Source organism: Xyrauchen texanus, chromosome 46 (assembly GCF_025860055.1).
Source record: "Xyrauchen texanus isolate HMW12.3.18 chromosome 46, RBS_HiC_50CHRs, whole genome shotgun sequence".
Lineage (NCBI taxonomy): Eukaryota > Metazoa > Chordata > Actinopteri > Cypriniformes > Catostomidae > Xyrauchen > Xyrauchen texanus.
Genome location: NC_068321.1, coordinates 20,199,370 through 20,219,930, shown reverse-complemented (window position 1 = coordinate 20,219,930; position 20,561 = coordinate 20,199,370). Strand labels below are relative to the sequence as shown.

General features: G+C 41.2%; 1 protein-coding gene across 2 annotated transcripts in view; it reads left to right on the top strand.

Annotated features, from left to right (window-relative positions):
- The first annotated feature begins 7,785 nt into the window (after positions 1 to 7,785).
- LOC127638267 (cytosolic carboxypeptidase 4) overlaps positions 7,786 to 20,561 on the top strand; it is a 239,678-nt gene continuing 226,902 nt past the window's right edge. For both annotated transcript variants that reach the window (XM_052119726.1, XM_052119723.1), the window contains exon 1: positions 7,786 to 8,132. In XM_052119726.1, coding sequence (XP_051975686.1) covers positions 8,018 to 8,132 — 115 coding nt within the window. In that variant the 5' untranslated portion in view covers positions 7,786 to 8,017. The remainder of the gene's footprint in view (positions 8,133 to 20,561) is intronic.

The window sequence follows — 20,561 nt, the reverse complement described above, 5'->3', positions numbered from 1 at the left end:
AATTAATTAAAATAGTATAAAATTGATGATCATAAATGCATTATATACAAAAAGCTTTATATACAAAATGCCATCCCAGCTGTGTGTGACTTTCTTTCTTCTGCAGAACACAAACTAAGATTTTTAGAAGAATATCTCCGCACTGTAGGTCCTCACAGTGAAAGTGAATGGGTGCCAAAATTTTGATGCTCCAAAAAGCACATATAGACAGCATAAAAGTAATCCAAATTACTCCAGTGGTTAAATCCATGTCTTCTGAAGTGATAGGATAGGTGTGGTGAGAAACAGATTTTTAAGTACATTTTTACCAGTAATTCTTCTCCCTTCCCAGCAGGGGACGATATGCGTGAAGCATGTGAAAGTTAAAGTGGAAATTGACTGCAGAGAAGAGGATTTATAGTAAAAAAGGACTTAAATATCGATCTATTTCTCACCCACACCTATCATATCACTTCTGAAGACAGTGATTTAACCACTGTCTTATGGATTACTTTTATGCTGCCTTATGTGAATTTTGGAGCTTAAAATTTTTGGCACCCATTCACTTACATTGTATGAACCTAAAGAGCTGAGATTTTCTTCTAAAAATCTTCATTTGTGTTCTGTTGACGAAAGAAAGTCATACACATCCGGGATGGCATAATGATGAGTAAATGATGAAAGAATTTTAATTGTTGGGTGAACTTCCTTTAAAGACCAACAAATGTCTCCACATAAGTAGTATTTACTTTGAAAACAACTGCATATTGAGGTCATACTTGAAGGCCATGCTGATATATACCACTTTATACAAGAATATGTCTACAAAAATACACTGAAAAACAGACTAGTATGATTTACTTCATTTTTATTTTGCAAGTGTTTGCGCACACAGTTTTATAAGTACATTTTAATGGTATAAATCTATGTAATTTGAGATTAAATTAACTTCACGACATTATATTGATTAAAGTGAGTGAGTAAATGTAACTTAAACATTTCAGTTAATTCATTAACTTACTTACAAATCTGATGTACATTTAGTAAAATTTAAATTAACATTTTATTGGAACATTTCACATTTTACTTTCCTTATAAACACATGTTTACTCCTATACCACATAACATATGGAAGCCTAGCACAGGGAAGATTAATGCATCCTATGTCTGTTGGACAACATCACCTTGCATTACAGGCAATAGAAACAAGATTAAGGTCTGGGCACGTAGAACTCAACACTTCGTGTGCAAAACACTTGATGACACTACCAATCAATTGCATGTTTTTGATCTCGAATAGGTAATTTTGAATAGGAAACTTCAGACTTAACAAAACAAGAAGTTGTCAAATGTAACAGCAAAATCAACAATACAAACAGTGTAAATAAACTTGCTCATTAATTATTTAAGCAGGGAACACCACCTGCAAAAATGTACTTATTTTATTTACCTGTGAAATTTACTCAAATTAGAGAATAAATATGAAAATATTTTCTACTTTAAGATTGATACATGATGAGGTATTGTAAAGATAACAAACAATCATGAATAACATTTACTTAAAAGCTAGACCATAATTTTGTACATGTTTGAATTTAAGTACAAATGTAGAATTTACCTAAAACGTTCTTACTTACTGCTAAGTACTTTATCATTTTTTGCTATGTTTACTTCACCAAAAAAAAAAAAAGTTCAATATATACAAAAAATATATTCTAAGTTACTTTTTAATTTTTTTTCACATCCCATGGTATTCATTTTTGGCAAGCAGATAATCAGTAAACACAGTATTTTTGAGTTATTGGTTTATTATTACAGGACACATTTGTTGCTATTTGATTTTTGAATGATTTATTTGAGTTTTAATCTGCAGTCTATAAGGATAAATAAGTGATAACTCTCTCTGTGGTATTTCATTGGCTCGTGGTAATTCTGAGTTTATCACTTGGCCCTGTAAAATTTTAAACTTATGCCTGTACTGCTGAACTGAGTAAAATATGATCATTCAAATGGGGACAAGTTCACTTCGATTTGAGTTTGAATGTATTTTTTTTGGGTCAGTGTTGCATTGAGACCACTGCCTTACTCCTGGCTTAGTTAAAAGGATGCTAGAATTTCATTGGTGAACATAAGTTCATACTATGTTCCATCTACTTACTGCATTTCATTGGCTCTGTACTTATATTTTGCACAATGACAATAAAGTTGAATCTAATCTAATCTAATCTAATCTGCATAATGTATGGAGTTGTAACCCGCACAAGAAGAGACAGTCACAATGTCGAATACAAAACAGCTTTATTAAACACAAAGCGTGCAAAGTACAAAAAAGGGCAAATCCAGTGAACAGGCATCAAAGGGGAGCGTGATGTCGGAGCCGGGGAATCAAGAGGAAGGAAGGGGCAAATCCGGGAGAGAGTGGTCAACGAGAGCGGGAGGTCGAAGCCGGGAAAACAGTTAACAACTATGGCGTAGAACAAGACGGGACTAGCGGGATCAACGACAGGGGAACAAGGGGAGCTGGCAAGCTAAGGGGTAAACAAGAGGAGTATCAGAACTAGGCGAGACTAGCGGGGGGCAAGGACACGGGAAACTAAATACAATAACCAACACCCGTGAAACGGACGTGCTGTGGTATTTATAGGGGAAGGTGCAGGTGTAAACCATGACAGGTGATGAGACGAGTGCAAGTGAAACTAATGTGCAGGAGTGCAGATGACGCGAGTGCAGGTGGTCATAATGTTCTGGGGGATTGGAAACGCGTGAGAAACTAGAGGACGGTAGATAACTTGAGGCCGCGCTCAGTTGTGAGGAAGTCCCAACAAACAAAAAAACCCTGAACAGACAACCCACAAAACACACAAACAAAATTGAGGGCAGTCCAAGGGGCACAGAGGGAAATGAGACAGTCCATGGGGTCAATGGGCAGTTTCAAGGCAAGATCAGGGGGAACATAGTGGACAGGCGGGTGGTCGGGAGATCTAGGGGGCAGCCGTAGGGCAGAGAGGGGGTCTGGAAGGCGACTGGAGGACAGGGACTGGGTCCGGGGGTCTGGAAGGTGACCACCGGACAGGAATAGGGTTCGGAGGCCAGGGAAGAGGCCACAGGACAGGGAGAGGGTCAGGAAGTCCGGGCTGAGCCTTGAAAGGCGGTGCCGTCAGAGGCGGCACTGTAGGCGGCTCTGGAGGTGGGGTTCTGGAAGGCTCTGGAGGTGGAGCCGAAGGAGGCTTTAGGGGGGAAGGCCTGGAAGGCTCAGGAGGTGGAGCCAATGGAGGTGGCACCGTGGGAGGTCCCCGAGGTGACGACCTGGCAGGCTGTGTAGTCTCGGGGGGTAGAGCCGTAGGAGGCCCGAGAGGCGGAGCCATAGAAAGCTCTGGAGTCTTTGGGAGCAGAGCCGTGAGGGGCTCGGGAGGTGGAGCCGTAGGAGGTTTGGGAGGCGGAGCCGTAGGAGGCTCGGGAGGCGGAGCCGTAGGAGGCTCGGGAGGTGGAGCCGTAGGAAGCTCGGGAGGCGGAGCCGTAGGAAGCTCTGGAGTCTCTGGGAGTAGAGCCGTGAGAGGCTCGGGGAAAAAGGTTGTGGAAGACTCGAGAGGCTCTAGAGGTGGGGCCCTGGAAGGCTCGAGAGGCTCGAGGGGGGGAGCCATGAAAGACTCAAGAGACGGAGCCCCGAGAGGCTCGGGAGGAGGAGGAGCCCTGGAAGACTTGAGAGACGAAGCCCTGAGAGGCTTGGAAGGGGGTGGAGCCCTGAAAGACTCGAGAGGAGAAGCCCTGAGAGGCTTGAGGGGAGGAGGAGCCCTGAGAGACTCGAGAGGGGAAGCCCTGAGAGGCTTGAGAGGGGGAGGAGCCCTGAGAGACTCGAGAGGCGAAGCCGTGAGAGGCTTGAGGGGTGGAGCCATGAAAGACTCGAGGGATGGAGCCCTGAGAGGCTCGAGGGGTGCAGCCATGAAAGACTCGAGGGACGGAGCCCTGAGAGGCTTGAGGGGAGGAGGAGCCCTGGGAGGCTTGGGAGGAGGAGCCTTGGAAGGCTCGAGAAACTTGAAAGGCAGAACCCTGGGGGGCTTGGGAGGTAGAGCTCTGGGAGGCTTGAGAGGAAGAGCCTTAGGAGGCTCGAGAGGCAGAGGCCGCAAGGTTTCTGAGGGGCGAGCAGAGGCTGGCAGAGCCGTGGAAGACTCTGGGGGCGGCGCAGAACCCGGCAGAGCCGTGGAAGACTCTGGGGGCGGAGCAGAACCCGGCAGAGCCGTGGAAGACTCTGGGGGTGGAGCAGAACCCGGCAGAGCCGTGGAAGACTCTGGGGGCGGAGCAGAACCCGGCAGAGCCGTGGAAGACTCTTGGGGCGGAGCAGAACCCGGCAGAGCCGTGGAAGACTCTGGGGCGGAGCAGAACCCGGCAGAGCCGTGGAAGACTCTGGGGGCGGAGCAGAACCCGGCAGAGCCGTGGAAGACTCTGGGGGCGGAGCAGAACCCGGCAGAGCCGTGGAAGACTCTGGGGCGGAGCAGAACCCGGCAGAGCCGTGGAAGACTCTGAGGGTGGAGCAGAGGTCGGTAGAGCTGTGGAAGACTCTGAGGGAACCTCTGCGGTCTTTAGCACAAGACGAGACTGGGGAGAAGGGGCCCTCTTCCTTCTCTTGCGTCCTCGGCCAACAGGGGACATGGCCATGGGGACGGTCGAGGCTACAGGTGCTGGCTCGCCGACCGTGGCGGGCATGGGCGCTGGCTCGGGCGCTGGCTTCGGGATTGGGGCCATGACAGGCCTCGGGACTGGGGCCGTGTCAGGCTTCGGGACTGGGGCCGTGTAAGGCTTCGGGACTGGGGCCGTGACAGGCTTCGGGACTGGGGCCGTGACAGGCCTCAGGGCTAGGGCCGTGTAAGGCTTCGGGGCTAGGGCCGTGTAAGGCTTCAGGGCTAGGGCCGTGTCAGGCTTCGGGGCTAGGGCCATGGTAGGCTTCGAGACGGGGCCGTGGTAGGCTTCGAGACAGGGGCCGTGGTAGGCTTCAAGACGGGGGCCGTGGTAGGCTTCAAGACGGGGGCCGTGGTATGGAACGCTGGTTCAGTTTCTGCCTCCCCCACAGTAAACGAGGAACCAGCGTACAGTAGGGCGAGGTCAATAAACTGAGCCAGGTTGAGAGAGCAGCGACCACCAGGCATGAATGATGAGGCTGGCTCATTCAGTCCATATTGAAAAATGTCTTTTAGAGCCACCTCATCAAAATTCACCTGGTTAGCCAGGGCACAAAAGTCAACCACATAAGCCTCCAAGGGTTGACTCCCCTGACGCAAACCCAAGAGTTGGGCCGCTGGGTCCATAATGTTAAGGGCACGGTTTAAAGTTCTCCAACCGTTGCCCTGCATAAACAACCCTTGGCAAGTGCCTGAAGAGCCATCAAACCTCTCAGGGGGTTGAAGGCTTACGGCGCTCAGAAATGCACTGGAGGCATAAAGGGGGCTCAGGGGCAGACACAGGTGAAACAGGGTGACATAAATCAGACCAAGAACATACCTGCTGCCCCTTGGCCTCGAGCGCTCGGTCCTGCCTCCAAACTGTAGCTCCTCGCGCCGAATGTGACGTGCACCTCCGCTCTAGTGAGCTGCGCGAATCCTCAGCGCAGGGCATTGTGACTGTCTTCGGTAACGGTTGGTTATTCTGTAACCCGCACAAGAAGAGACAGTCACAATGTCGAATACAAAACATCTTTATTAAACACAAAGCGTGCAAAGTACAAAAAAGGGCAAATCCAGTGAAGAGGCGTCAAAGGGGAGCGTGATGTCGGAGCCGGGGAATCAAGAGGAAGGAAGGGGCAAATCCGGGAGAGAGTGGTTAACGAGAGCGGGAGGTCGAAGCCGGGAAAACAGTTAACAATTATGGCGTAGAACAAGACGGGACTAGCGGGATCAACGACAGGGGAACAAGGGGAGCTGGCAAGCTAAGGGGTAAACAAGAGGAGTATCAGAACTAGGCGAGACTAGCGGGGGGCAAGGACACGGGAAACTAAATACAATAACCAACACCCGTGAAACGGACGTGCTGTGGTATTTATAGGGGAAGGTGCAGGTGTAAACCATGACAGGTGATGAGACGAGTGCAGGTGAAACTAATGTGCAGGAGTGCAGATGACGCGAGTGCAGGTGGTCATAATGTTCTGGGGGATTGGAAACGCGTGAGAAACTAGAGGACGGGAGATAACTCGAGGGGGCGGAGCGAGGGAGTGAGGTCGAGGGAGTGAGTGTGTGTGCGACGAAGCGGGGATGGGGCAGAGGAGCGGGGTTCGTGACAGGAGTTTACTGCCTTGGTGATTGTATCTAAACTGTAAGTGTAAAGAAATGTGCTGATCCTGTTTTGATGCGTGCAGAGTTTTGAGCACATATGCTGCAGCCATTAAGGGTCTGATCATGAAATTGTAGTACTATAATAAAGCGACAGACTTGTGCTTACTGCAGCTTTTACTGGGGTAAAAAAAGGGTTTGAATTGAAAGGCACATGCAATGTGAGACATATCTAATTTCACATGCAGATTAAATGCCATATTACACCAGACAGGGCCAGATAGCTGTCAAAAGAGTTGCTTAGTAAAGTATCACCAAATAAAAAATATTAGAGGACGGGAGATAACTCGAGGGGGCGGAGCGAGGGAGTGAGGTCGAGGGAGTGAGTGTGTGCGCGACGAAGCGGGGATGGGGCAGAGGAGTGGGGTTCGTGACAGGAGTTTACTGCCTTGGTGATTGTATCTAAACTGTAAGTGTAAAGAAATGTGCTGATCCTGTTTTGACGCGTGCAGAGTTTTGAGCACATATGCTGCAGCCATTAAGGGTCTGATCATGAAATTGTAGTACTATAATAAAGCGACAGACTTTTGCTTACTGCAGCTTTTACTGGGGTAAAAAAAGGGTTTGAATTGAAAGGCACATGCAATGTGAGACATATCTAATTTCACATGCAGATTAAATGCCATATTACACCAGACAGGGCCAGATAGCTGTCAAAAGAGTTGCTTAGTAAGGTATCACCAAATAAAAAATATTGGTAAACTATGTGAATATTGAATTTTACAATGTTATATTATTTTTAGCAGTGATTGTACAACCAATTACCACAGTCATATGTTTACTGTGTAGGCTATTACTGTTAAATTTAAATAGGTCATAATGTTCCTTAAAATGCATACACTTACAGCAATTTATTATGATAACTATAGTTTGCAAATAAATACCATAAAGTCTTATTGTTGCTACAATACAATTGTGGTAACCTGGTAAAAGCCAACAATTTTATAAATAAATACATTTGACAAAGATTCTGAAAACATCTTATGTTTGATCCCATATTAATTTATGATGCTTTAACAGTCATACTTTTTTATAACTGTAGTAAGTCATTAATAGGGTATACAAAGCAAGGACAATCAAATATTTCAAATATAATCAAACCTTTATTCAAACTAAAGTTTGAAGTTTTGTTCAGTGGTGTAACATGTACAAAAAAAAAACAATATTAAAAATTTCTATAAAAAAAACTTATTGACTTATTGAAAGATGAATCATTACGGTTGGCATTAAATTTCATGCAAGTCCCTTTAGATTGATGACCCTGATGAGAGGACAGTAATTTAACTCACAATTTTAAACTTTCTACACCACAAATATGTAGCTGGCCACTTAGGGGTCACAGGAGAGCCCTTAGGTTATCCCACTATGACAAATGCCTCCTGAAATAGCAAGATCGTAATCCTGTTGATAACAGAGGAGCACCATAAACTTTCTTTCAAGGCCAGCATCGGCTTGGCCCTATATAAATTACTGTCCATTTCAAGTTTAATTGGTGGACGTGATGCCAAACAGTAAAATCTGACCCATATGACGTACCACTTGAGCTCAGAATTTTGCATGAAATGTTCTCGGTGTGGAACAGTTTGTAGAGAAGTTTCCATGCAACAGAAGTTGACTGCATTGGGTTTTAACACCTGATCTTAGGGAGACGGGGCCGGTTCACAGAGTTTTAGTGAAGAGTTTTATTTTTGTCTTGTCCCTGTAAAAACCACTTGTGGAACATGGAACGGTCGTCTGAAGTCACACCAATACCTGATGCAACGGCACAGGTTGCTGAACCATGGAAGTTTTGCAAATCATCTTTGATCGGAAAGCTGAGACAGCACTTAACCAACTGTAAGTACTCATCTGTCTGTTTTCTGTCTGTCTATCAGTCTCTCTAATCTCTCTTTCTCTTTGTGTTATTTTTAATGTTCATGACTGGATGGGGCTAAATGTGAACATGCCATTGAATACCCCATATTGATCAACCACTAATATGAATATTGGTGTCACCACCAAAGGCTGTGGCATGGGAAGTAAGGTTGTAGCTACAGATACTAAATCAACAGAGAGGGGGAAAACACACACACACACACACATGTTGTGTTTCCATGGTTTATGGGGACTTTCCATAGACATAATGGTTTTTATACTGTACAAACTTTATATTCTATCCCCTAAACCTAACCCTATCCCTAAACCTAACCCTCACAGAAAACTTTCTGCATTTTTACATTTTCAAAAAACATAATTTAGTATGATTTATAAGCTGTTTTCCTCATGGGGACTGACAAAATGTCCCCACAAGGTCAAAAATTTCGGGTTTTACTATCCTTATGGGGACATTTGGTCCCCACAAAGTGATAAATACACGCTCACACATACACACACACACACACACACACACACACACACACACACACACACATGTTGTGTTTCCATGTTTTGTGGGGACTTTCCATAGACATAATGGTTTTTATACTGTACAAACTTTATATTCTATCCCCTAAACCTAACCCTACCCCTAAACCTAACCCTCACAGAAAACTTTCTGCATTTTTACATTTTCAAAAAACATCATTTAGTGTGATTTATAAGCTGTTTTCCTCATGGGGACCGACAAAATGTCCCCACAAGGTCAATAATTTCGGGTTTTACTATCCTTATGGGGACATTTGGTCCCCACAAAGTGATAAATACATGCTCACACACACACACACACACACACACACACACACACACACACACACACACACACACACACACACACACACACACACACACACACACACACACACACAATGTATTCATTAACAAATCTGTAATTATTGCATGGTAAAAAGTAAAAAAAAAAAAAAGTGAAGTTGGTGTAAACTATGTAGTTAGGTTGATGCAATATGAAATAACATTTTTGACTTCACGTTTTTTTAATCACGTTTTTAGACTATCTGCTTTCAAATGTTTTTTTTTTATTGAAGATCATTTAAACAGACGAATCGTTGGATTCTTAAGACTACAGTACAGCTGAAAAATGCGCAAGCAGCTGTCAAAGTGAGCACGAGATACGATAACAATGTTTTATTATGGTGGTGATGGTCGTGATTGAATCTGTTCACCAACAGAATGCGTTCATTATGGTTCTGTTACCATTTTAGTAGATAGCAACAAATAAGTGATTATTCATTTAAAACACAAAGTTGTTCAGATCAATGAAAGTGAATGAGAACGATTCATTCACTTTAAAGATTCATTCAAAAAAACAGATTCATTCTCGAACTAAACACAAACACTAGCTGAACATAAAACAGGGATTCAACGTGCACCATTCTACATAAAGAACTATGTCCATAATTGGCATTGGAGGATGATTTTTATCTGGTGTCGGAAACACGTATTGGCGCGAGACAGCCGTCACACTATGGGCTATGGCAAGAGAAAGTTTGATGTATTTATAGTGTGGATAACCATAGTTTTATTATTTAACTAATATGTTAACAGTGTTAAGATCCATTTCCTTCTCAATTTTGGGTTCAGTTTGGGTTCAGGTGTTGTGGTGGTGGGCTCCAGACCGGGACACGTGACCCCCATTGGTACATGAATACAATTTGACAGCTTATCTTTATTTGTGGCCATCTTCTCAGAGCTAATGAACTTGCATTTCTCAGCTGATAATGATCAAGGAAACCAAGCGTCAGATGAGCCTGTTGTGGTTTTGCAGCCCCATATTTAGATGTTTCTAAGCTATCTGAAACTGAATAATGTGCTGAGGACAGGCTGTGATCTGGCACCGAGCTGATTTTTCTAAATAAATCTATGAATGTGCTCAACGCTTCTGAGCAAACATAGAGTCAATGTTTATGCCATCTGGGAGCAGAAATGTGTGTGTTGGAGCCATGGTACCAGGGGTGAGTGTGTGTGTGTGTGTGGGGGGCGGGGGGATACATTTGCTTAAGTGACCGGATACAAGTAAAAATACCTTTTTAATGTGATCTCCGACTTTAACAGTTCACTATAAAATCATTGCATATGCTGTACACTTATTGGAAAATCTTAAAACTAAAAGGCTGATTTCAACAAGATAAATCTTGCCGTTTATTATGGTTAACAATTGTACTAAAGTGTCTATTTGTTTTTTGTTTTTTTTAGATGTTTGTGCTGTTAATATTCATTTCTTAGCAGCCACAAAAAAAAAAAAAAAAAACTTGATTGTTTGCAATTCTGTGCACCCATCCAAAATGTCCTTTGCAATAAGGTAACCTGATGTTGGTTTGCAGGTAGAGAGTAATTGCCACTGGCCAGTGTGAAAGTGGATCATGCCTGAAAGCTTTTCAAATTGCAGAAGTGAACTGAAATACAGAAAATAATTTCCCTCTCATGCCATAAGTTCCCTTGTATCATTCATCACCCAGCAAGTGTGAGATGAGAGCTGGAAAACAGTGTTGTAGTACTGACCTGGTGAGAATACATTTCTGCCTTTAAATCTCAACTGTGCTTCCAGCATTCGGGATTTCCTTAGAGAGAAAGATTCACATACATTTTACACATTACATACAGTATATTTATAAATATTTTACAAATACATACATGTAAAATAGCAATAGTAATGTTGTATTGTTAGGGGTTACCATTGTGGTGAAGAGTGGAGCTTGAGGTTGAGGAGGACAAATACTTAACATTTCATATTGCTTTGACCAATTCATTTTGTGCCACAGTTGTAAGAATTTACTTGGTTGAGATTTATGTCAATACATTACCCATATCACACGAACTGTTGCTAGCCAGTTGTTAGCTGAAAAAGTAAATTGAACTTTTGTAACATCTACACTTATTATGTAACACTAACAAATCCAAATGGTTTGCATTTACTCAAAAAGCTTTTGTTTAATTTGCTGGAATTTCTTTAGTTCATAGCCTACAACTGAACCATGGCTTGTTGTAACTAATTAACACTGTTGCTTGGATCAACTTGACACTGCTTTTTAAAGTAAATACAACAATTAATTTTTTAAGAGTGTTGAAAAATATAATAATATTGATTACCACAAAATATATATTTGACTCCTCCCCCTTTTCTTTAAATAAAGCAACAATTTAGGCTTCAGTGAGGCACTTACAATGAAAGTGTATGGGGCCAATATTTGCAGGGTATAAAGGCAGAAATGTGAAGATTATAATTTTATAAAAAGCATATTAAAATTTGTGGTTAATTGGAGCTGTAAAGTTGTTTAAATTGTCGTTTTAGGGTTTTAAGATTGATGCCGTTACATCAAGGAAACAAAGTTGTAAATTGGCTATAACTTTACACAGAAAAGGTTAGTAAGCGATTTTATCGCATTAAAGTCATGTTAGCACACATCTTGTGGGTATACTTTTGAAATAGCGGGTATTTTGATGTTTACAGACTGGCCCCCATTGACTTCCATTGTAAGTGCCTCACTGTAATCCAGATTTGTTCTTTTTTTTAAAGAAATGAGGGATGACATTACACTCACAATCACTGTTACACTGTATATCAGCACAGAAGTAATAACTTACCGCTAACCAGCTTTTGTGTGATTAGCATCTGCCTTTGCCACATTGCTAAGGTTTTCTTTCTTATAAGAATGTACACAATATAAAAGCCCTTTTACCATATTGTGTATCTATTTGCTTGTGCCTGGCACCATGTGCATTCCATACCAGTTCATTAATGTGTATCTGTTCTTATCCTTTCCCCGTACTATCACAGTACGAGTGAAGAAACTCAAATAAAGTAAATGAAACTCAGTTTGAACTCTGTGGCTGTGAATCTGAGACCCAGTCTGGGCATTCCCTGCGAGTCTCTATTACTCAACATGTCCTGTCTGCACATATGTCCTCTGATTACCTCAGATGTTAATTATCCTATTATGGTCAGTGCTTTCAAAAAGTCTTAATTGACCTGGTTGTGAAATAATCCATCTGTGCATTAGTGCTTAGTGCTGTGCATTATTACACATACACAGTGTTTTACATTTATGCTAATGCAACATCCTATCATGTAGGTCAAGCCTGTCTGCTGTAAGCTATCATGACTGTCAAGAACTGTCAAGAAGGGATGAGGGGCTTGCTGCAGTCTGACCACAAGAGGGAGATCACAGACCATCTATTGTACAAAAACATGTTGTAAACATTGCCATGTCTTATATCAAGAAATCAAAGAATATCATATTTATTTGAACTATGTACATGAAGCCACCCTCTATGTAAAGTTCACTTGCCGAATGGTTGAAATACAGATGCACTGCTCACTGAAATGTATACACACAGTATACTACCTAGTATTTATGCTCTGGACTCAGTAAGCAGTATGCACTAGCTAGCCAACACTATTATTAGTACTTATGTAGAATTTCAAGTGATTATTATTATCACTTTGACTAGTGTTCTGACACTTCAGCATGTATCAAAAATCAGCTTCTTTAAAAAAAATCTGACAATGCAAGAAAAACACATTTGAGACTTGAAATCATTGGGTTATTCTCTTTCACTTTGGACATTAAAATCTAAACAAGCATGTGCACAACACTTGAACACATTGGCTAAGCAGGTAAGAGCGCCATAATGTTGTTTACATGCAATGCAAAATTGAGGTAATGGGCAAAAATCTACCTGAGTCGATGTGTTTTTGCTTGAACCATTTATTGCCTTACCGTGATAAATGAACAGATTTTCAGAAGTCCAAACTAATAAAGAGGCGTTTACGCCTCTCATCCACACTGAACGCTGTTTCCTTCACCGAAAATGCAGCTTTTTGTAAAAACTCTCCATTATGGCATAATTTTGAAATAAATGCCGTTAGGACACCTAAAACAGTGTTTTCAAATGAAAACGGATCAGTGAACATGTTTACATGCACCAATAAGCTATTGCATACAAATGTCTATTCAGAATTTGTGAAACCAACATGGACACAAAGATTACATTTATACGAACTTGACACGTCTGTATTAAACTAGATTTTTAAAAGTCAAGATCGTGCATGTCAATTTTGATGAAGTCTTGTAGAGACACGTGTTATTTTTTAATGCATTATTTTTTTAGAAAATGAATTGCACTAATTATGTAATTCATCTTTGGTGTTGCTGGTTAGTGACCTACCCCAGGTCCCCAAACCAGACATTTACTTTCTGTTTTCCTGCAGCAAATGCCTGCTGAAATGTAATAAAGACCCCTGGCTCCTCCCTCTCTGTGTTTCTGCTTCACTGCACATGTTAGCATTTTTTTATTGTGAGGGTGTTGAAGGTGCTGGAAGGTGCTGGGGTGAGTGTTTTGGGGAGGGGGTGGGGGGTCAGGGGGGTCAGGTTATTGGAGGGAGGTGGAAGAGTTGGCAGCCCAGCCTGAGGTCAGATTTTCATCCTCTCTGCATGTTTTATGGAAAGTGCTATTTCAGCCATTCCCAGCATGCGAGTGCCAGTGCTTGGTCATAGCTCATGTTACAGTCGCTGTTTGAGTGACAGTCGACTCACTGGCTCACAAGAGAACAAGACAGAACTTAGTGGAAAATCCTTAGCCTGGCCATGGCAGGATCCTTCCACAGCACAGGCTCTGTTGCGCTGGGAACAAAATACAAGACGCACATCCCAATAAGGTTGAACAGGGACAGGACAGGTGGGGAAAGAGTCCAGTGTCCATGTTTGCCCAAGCTTCCCTACTGTCCAAAAATACCATTAATGACATGAAAAGATGCTTAATGTGATATTTTTATGGTTGCGAACCACGCGGGATTGAGTCACCCTCTGTAATTTGATGTTGAGATTTGCAGAATGCAATTAGACTTGCGATTAGCAGTTTATAACGCATTGTGAGCTGCTGGGTGGGAAACATTTTGGTCTTTTCTTAATTTTTTCCAATGGCTTAGAAATTGGACTACACCCTTGGTGGGTACTAGGGTTGCCACCTGTCCCTTATTAGCTGGGACCTCCCAGATTTTGGCTGAAATAAAGACAAGACAAGATTGTATTTTAGTGTTAAGAAGCTCAATTGGGATGTATTGAATCACTCAAAATGCTCATGCGTCATGTATTCACATGGGAAAAAGATGGCAAACCTAGTAGGTACTTTAACCTCCCTAGTATAATGTAGCTACCTCATTTGTTTAGACAAATACTAATAAGCATGATTAGATATTAGATCAAATATTTTTTAGCATCATACCTGAAAGACAGGGGTGTAATGCAGAAATTGTTGCACTGCACTGTTTTTCAAGTGTTTTTCTATTCTCCATTCACAATTTTAGCACGTTTTAGCTCAATGTGTGGATTTTTGAGATGGTCCCTTACACAGTGTGTAGACAAACTTTCCAAAGAATATTAAGGTTAAATTAAGGATCTTGAACGATTTTGCATGGATGCTATCAGACCAGCTTAAATACGGGACAATGGGTGCATCATTTCATCTTTAAATACTGGATGATCCCGTATTTTACGAGATGGGTGGCAACTCTATTTCCAAACACTCCATTTTCGGTGGAGGAAAATCTTTCTAGCTAGCTGGCTGACTGTTTGTCTAACTATAATGCCTGTATTTAAAAAATGTAAAGCTAGTTTAACCTTTCAGACTAGACTTTGTCAAGTCAACATCTAAGTTTACCCTGACAAACTTCGCATTCAGATAGGAAAACTAGAGCTACTTAACATTTTATGTTATATTGTGATAATGCTATATTTCCCACTTTAACATGATTATCAGATAATAAGATAAGAAAATAAATAATCATCCACTCTTAAAACCTGAGAGATATTCAATCCAATAACTGTTAGGAGCCAGCAACTTGAGATGGCTGTCTGCATGCATTTCATACCAAAGTTATCTTTTGCTAAGGATGACAAGCATGTCTGCTATGGTCTCAGTATCAACACTTGCGTGATTTCCCTTAAGAAGGCCTTAGCATAGAATGAAAACTGGCCTCAAATGTGAAAATGAACAGTGTTGTGATCACTCGATCAACTCCCATGAGAATTATATTCACAAACTGTGAATATTAAAACTACACCACCCAGGTGAAAAAGACGTACAATTAAGTGTATTAAAAATGCATTACATTATATTTGTATTGTACTAAAAACATATTTAAGTACATTTTTAATACACTTAATTGTACGTCTTTTTCACCTGGGCAAGTTGAATATGGAGACCCTAAATTAAGAAATGTTATTCAAAATGTCCCTGGTTTTTGGTAGGAATATTCTCTCTAAATGCTCATACCTGTGAGTTCTGTTTAGACAACCAATGGAAAACAGGTGATTTTCTGAATAAAATATTTTTGCAATACCTTCTGGGATGCTAGCAATTACATACTTCAGGAATAATAATAATAAAAAAAGAAAAGTTCAAACTAGCTAATACCAGTAAACCATCTTAGGCTGGTTTATGCAGGTTAATTCAGAAGGAATGTGTCCTAATATCCTGTGAAATGTACTTACTTTCAAAGTTTTTTTGATCCACAAGACTACTCTTTGGATGGACAGTTATACTTCATAATTCTGGATTAATGGTTTAGAGCAGGTCTATTTAACTTGCAGCCCGTGGGCCAAATCCGTCCCATTTGAAATTTTCAGTAGCCCGCTTTAGGTTGTCAGTTGTCTTAGGGACTGTTCACAGTGAATGCGTTTTGTGTCTGTTCACACTGTTTTTCAATTGTTCTCCTATGCCAATTTGCGCTAGATGGACGTCACACCGCATCATTATATTTTTACAGTGTTGTTTTTAAGTGATATTTTTAATCATCATCTGTCATTTTGACGGAAAGGGAAGATTATTAAACTAAAATCATGGAAGACTGACAAGTGTGAATTTGGAGCAACAGAAAAGTTATATTCATTAATTTGGTAAAACAAAAATAAGTCAAACGTTTAAATCAATACATCTATATTAAACTTCACTTTTAGTATCAATCTGATTTACTCTCTCTCTATAATGGACCAATTTTGAGAGCATTTTGAGAAATTATTTTGTCTCCTGTATTTCTTTTACTTCCTCTGCTCAGTGTAAATATTTCTTGTGATAAAAAAAAAAAAAACAAGGCTTTACAACACAGATGTTTTATTTATACAGTGAACCAATATTATTGGCCTACTATAATACAATATCTGTAGATAGAAACTTTTCAATAACAAAATATCCTGGCTTGGCCCGCGTGCCCCGAAGATTTGATTCCATCTGGCCCACTATTTGATGAAGTTGAATAGCCCTGGTTTAGAGAGTACATGTCCTTGGTGAGACTTTCAAGGATCACATCCTGTCCACAGTTTATCAATAATTTATTGGCCTAATGCCAATTTGATTTTCAAGAGGCAAACAAGAAACACCCCTAGAAATCTAGGGGTAACCACTGATAACAAACTAAATTTCACAGACCACATCTCAAAGACCGCAAGATCATGTAGATTTACACTCTACAACATCAGGAAGATAAGACCCTTCTTATTTGAACATGCCACACAACTGCTTGTCCAGTCACTTGTCATAACTAGACTGGACTTCCTGCATGTGCAATTAGACCTAAGCAAATGATCCAGAATGCAGCAGCACATCTGGTCTTTAATGAACCAAAGAGAGCACATGTTACACCACTCCTTGTCTCTCTCCACTGGCTACCGGTTGATGCATGTATCAAATTCAATGCTCTGCTGCTGGCATACAGAACAGTCACTGGGTCTGCTCCAACATACCTAAAATAATTTCTGCAGAGCTACACACACACTAGAAGCCTACATTCGGCTAAGGAACGTCGCCTTGTTCTACCAACACAAAGCCTTTCAGCTTCATCATACCACGTTGTTGGAATGACCTCCGCAACTCCATCCGTGAAGCAGACTCACTCTCTGTCTTCAAAAAACGAACTAGTCACTAACAAAAAAATAAGTAAAAAATTGCACTTGTATATGTTTTGAATATTATTCTGATGCTAGTGAAACTTTGAAATATGGCACTTTTGTACCACTGTCTCCTTAAGATTATTCGCTTATGTTTTCCTCTTTTGTAAGTCACTTTGGATAAAAGTGTCTGACAAATGAATAAATGTAAACACTTGCATGTATGTAGATACATTTTTTCCATTTACATTTATGCATTTGGCAGACGCTTTTATCCAAAGCAACTTACAGTGCACTTATTACAGGGACAATCCCCCCAGAGTAACCTGGGGTTAAGTGCCTTGCTCAAGGACACAATGGTGGTGGCTGTGGGGATCAAACCAGGGACAATCTGATTAACAGTTATGTGCTGATTAACTGTTACGAATCAGACGAGGGCAGACGAGGAGTGGGGATCTAGATGCGGCTTCTTTAATGAATGAAACAAACGGTGAACAGGGTAACTCAGAATAAAACAATACAGTGAACAAACAAAACATCCATGATGGGAAAAAAAAAAGATATAAACAAGGGAAAACATCCACGACAGGCTCAGGCAGGAACACAGAACAGAATATCCAAGACATTGACATATGAACATACAACGACCAACGAAGACTGACCAAACAACCAGGGTTTAAATACAGAGGGATAATGATGATCAAATTAACCACAGGTGAGAACAATGAAGTGCATAGGCAGTGATGAGGGCAGGGAATTATGGGAAGTGTAGTTTATGACAAGTGAAACACGGGGCAGACAACAGGGGAACGTGACATTAACAGTTATGTGCTTTAGCCCTCTACACCACCACCACTCAATTTTCCCCTTTTGAAATCACAAAGATTCTGACAATCTATATCTTATAATATTGCGAAAACTACTTTGCAGTTTGTAACTTTGTAGATTAAACTAGAGTGAAGCTACATGTATGAAAACATAATCTATTTTTGTAATTCCATCTGGTGCCACTAGTAGTGCATAAATTACACACTTCACCTTCGTTTGAATGAAGATTGTGATTAAATGTAAAATCGATATTTTTTTCCCAGCCCTACCCAACACTAAATATGCCAGAGCGAACCGTATTAGGCTGTGTTTGATTATTCCTTCAGCTTGCTCATCTGAAAGACTGCTTGTGCAAAAAATTTGACATTTGTGAACTGGTGAATTGATTCAGTGTGACTGAATTGCTGTCACACTACTGAAATATGAAGTTAAATTAGCAGTTTTAGTAACACCCAGTCTACACCGGACATGACTGATATGCCACGCTGTAACAGCTTGAGGCAGTCTACATTGAACACTTAGAAGCTAATGTTCAAAAAAAGATGAAATGCTTGGACAAACAGCTGTGAACTGTAGCATTGTACAAAGAAGCTAGAGAAGTCACAAGGATTTTTCTTTGAACCTGAGAATGGTTCACATCAGGTCTTGAAGATGGATTGTTGACATCTTTGAGAGGCTAACACCCTTCCCAGCATCCTCAGCTCTACTCTTATTTATTTATGTGACACTGAGGTGCTCGGCACAAACGTCTGTCATATAGGTGCCCTGTCTCTCACGGCTTGATAACTTATTTAAAGTGTTTGCACTCAATGCTAGAAGATCAAGTTCACTGTGCGTAAGAAGGGGGATGCCAGAGGGAAGAGGGAGAAAGTGCTCTGTTGTTTTAATGATGAAGCAAAACATCGTGAGGGCCTCGAAGCGGGCTGGTGAAAGGTGTCCCCAGAAAACATATTTACATTGTCTGTTTTGGCTTAGAGCAGCTGGGATTATACTGTCCATGGCTCCCAGCTGGCTCTGTACTGGACCTGCAGTTTTCGTAATCCCTTTCAACATAATATTTGGTCTCCAGCCAGCTTGTGTACCATGCAACCTGAATGCATTCTGCCCCCCTCAAAGACAAACAAAAGCTACAAAACCTGCCACAGGTCCCTTTCTTGCTCTGTTGGAGTTGAAGTCTTCTGCTCCCTTTTAGAAGGCATTAGTACACAACTAAAACACAACTTTAAGTTATGTATTGTCTCATTTGCACAGACTTAAAATGTGTAAAAGTGTTTCAACATTCTACATTTATTAATGTAACATGAACAAACTTTCCATCTGAAAAGACCATTTTAGTGATTCAGTATGTGTTTCAAGGCTAGCGATGCTGGTTAGTGGTGATCTAACTGGTGGAAAAGCATAGCCGTGGAACACAAATGAGACGTTAGGCAGAAAGTTATGTTAGTATCAGTCACCATTTGCCATCCCCTACAAGTGGTCCAATTTCTGAGAGAATCGTTCTTTGGATCAGTGACGGGTAAAAATGGCTTACAAATCTGTTTGAATGATTAATTAGTAAATTGGTCTGAATAAAAATGATTTTAACTATTCTGTATCATCACAAATGCCTGGAAATATCATGGAAAATTCATGGAATTTGACTGGTCAAAAATTGTGACAACCCTGTGAAGATCTCTCAATATTCACAATACAAACAAAATCAACACTGCACCTGTGCAAGAGCACAACTAAATTATCATAAGTAAGTGGTTTGGAAAACGGGACAGTGCTTCAAGAAGAGATTTGGCACTCTGACAAGTACTGCATCTGGCAGAAGTCGCTCTGCTGATGTAAAGTGTTAATTTAAAGGTTGAGAGATGGCCAAGAGGCCTTAAATTTGTTGTAGGCAGCCGCCTTTCAAGATATACTACTCCAAGCTTCCAGCACATGCCATGCTATAGGGTTCTACACAGTCTTGCATACTTTCTTCTTTGGTGTGCTTTGTCTGTGACTTGGCAGGTTAATGTTCTCGCACTGCATGGTGTTCCTGCGATTGTTGTGACTAAAACATAATTGTCTGAACTTCGCAACAGAGTTGACGTTAAATGAGGGTTTTGTAGAGAGATTCACATTTGTTTTTTGGAAACAAAGGGAAAACCACAAAAAAAACAAGATACCTAAATTTGCAGCTAACCATTAATAAAATTATGTGTAATTTATTTTCTCGTATCCAGCTTATTATGCATATTCAACTGTAAGTAAGCCATTTATAGGTTGATGTCACCTTAAAGTGTAACACTGTGCCTCTGTTGCACTTTCAATACATTTCTATTTGTTTGAGTGGCACATTAAGCTTGAGTTTGGGCTAGACTGATCACACTGTGAATTTGGCGACAGTAGGTTGAAAGAGTTTGCCAAAATTTAAATCACTGGCTGCCAGTAGCCGACGTGAATGTTTTGTTGAACGTACAGGCATGTGTGAGCTCCAGTTTTTTATAAGTAGGTATAGCTGCTGGCTAGAGATCTCCAAATGGGGTGGGATCTCCAAAAGAGGGCGGGGTTACTCCAAAAGGGGGTTTGCGCTAACTCCAATAGGGTCACTTCCACTCATGGTTAAGGTTAGGGAAAGGGTTAGATTAGG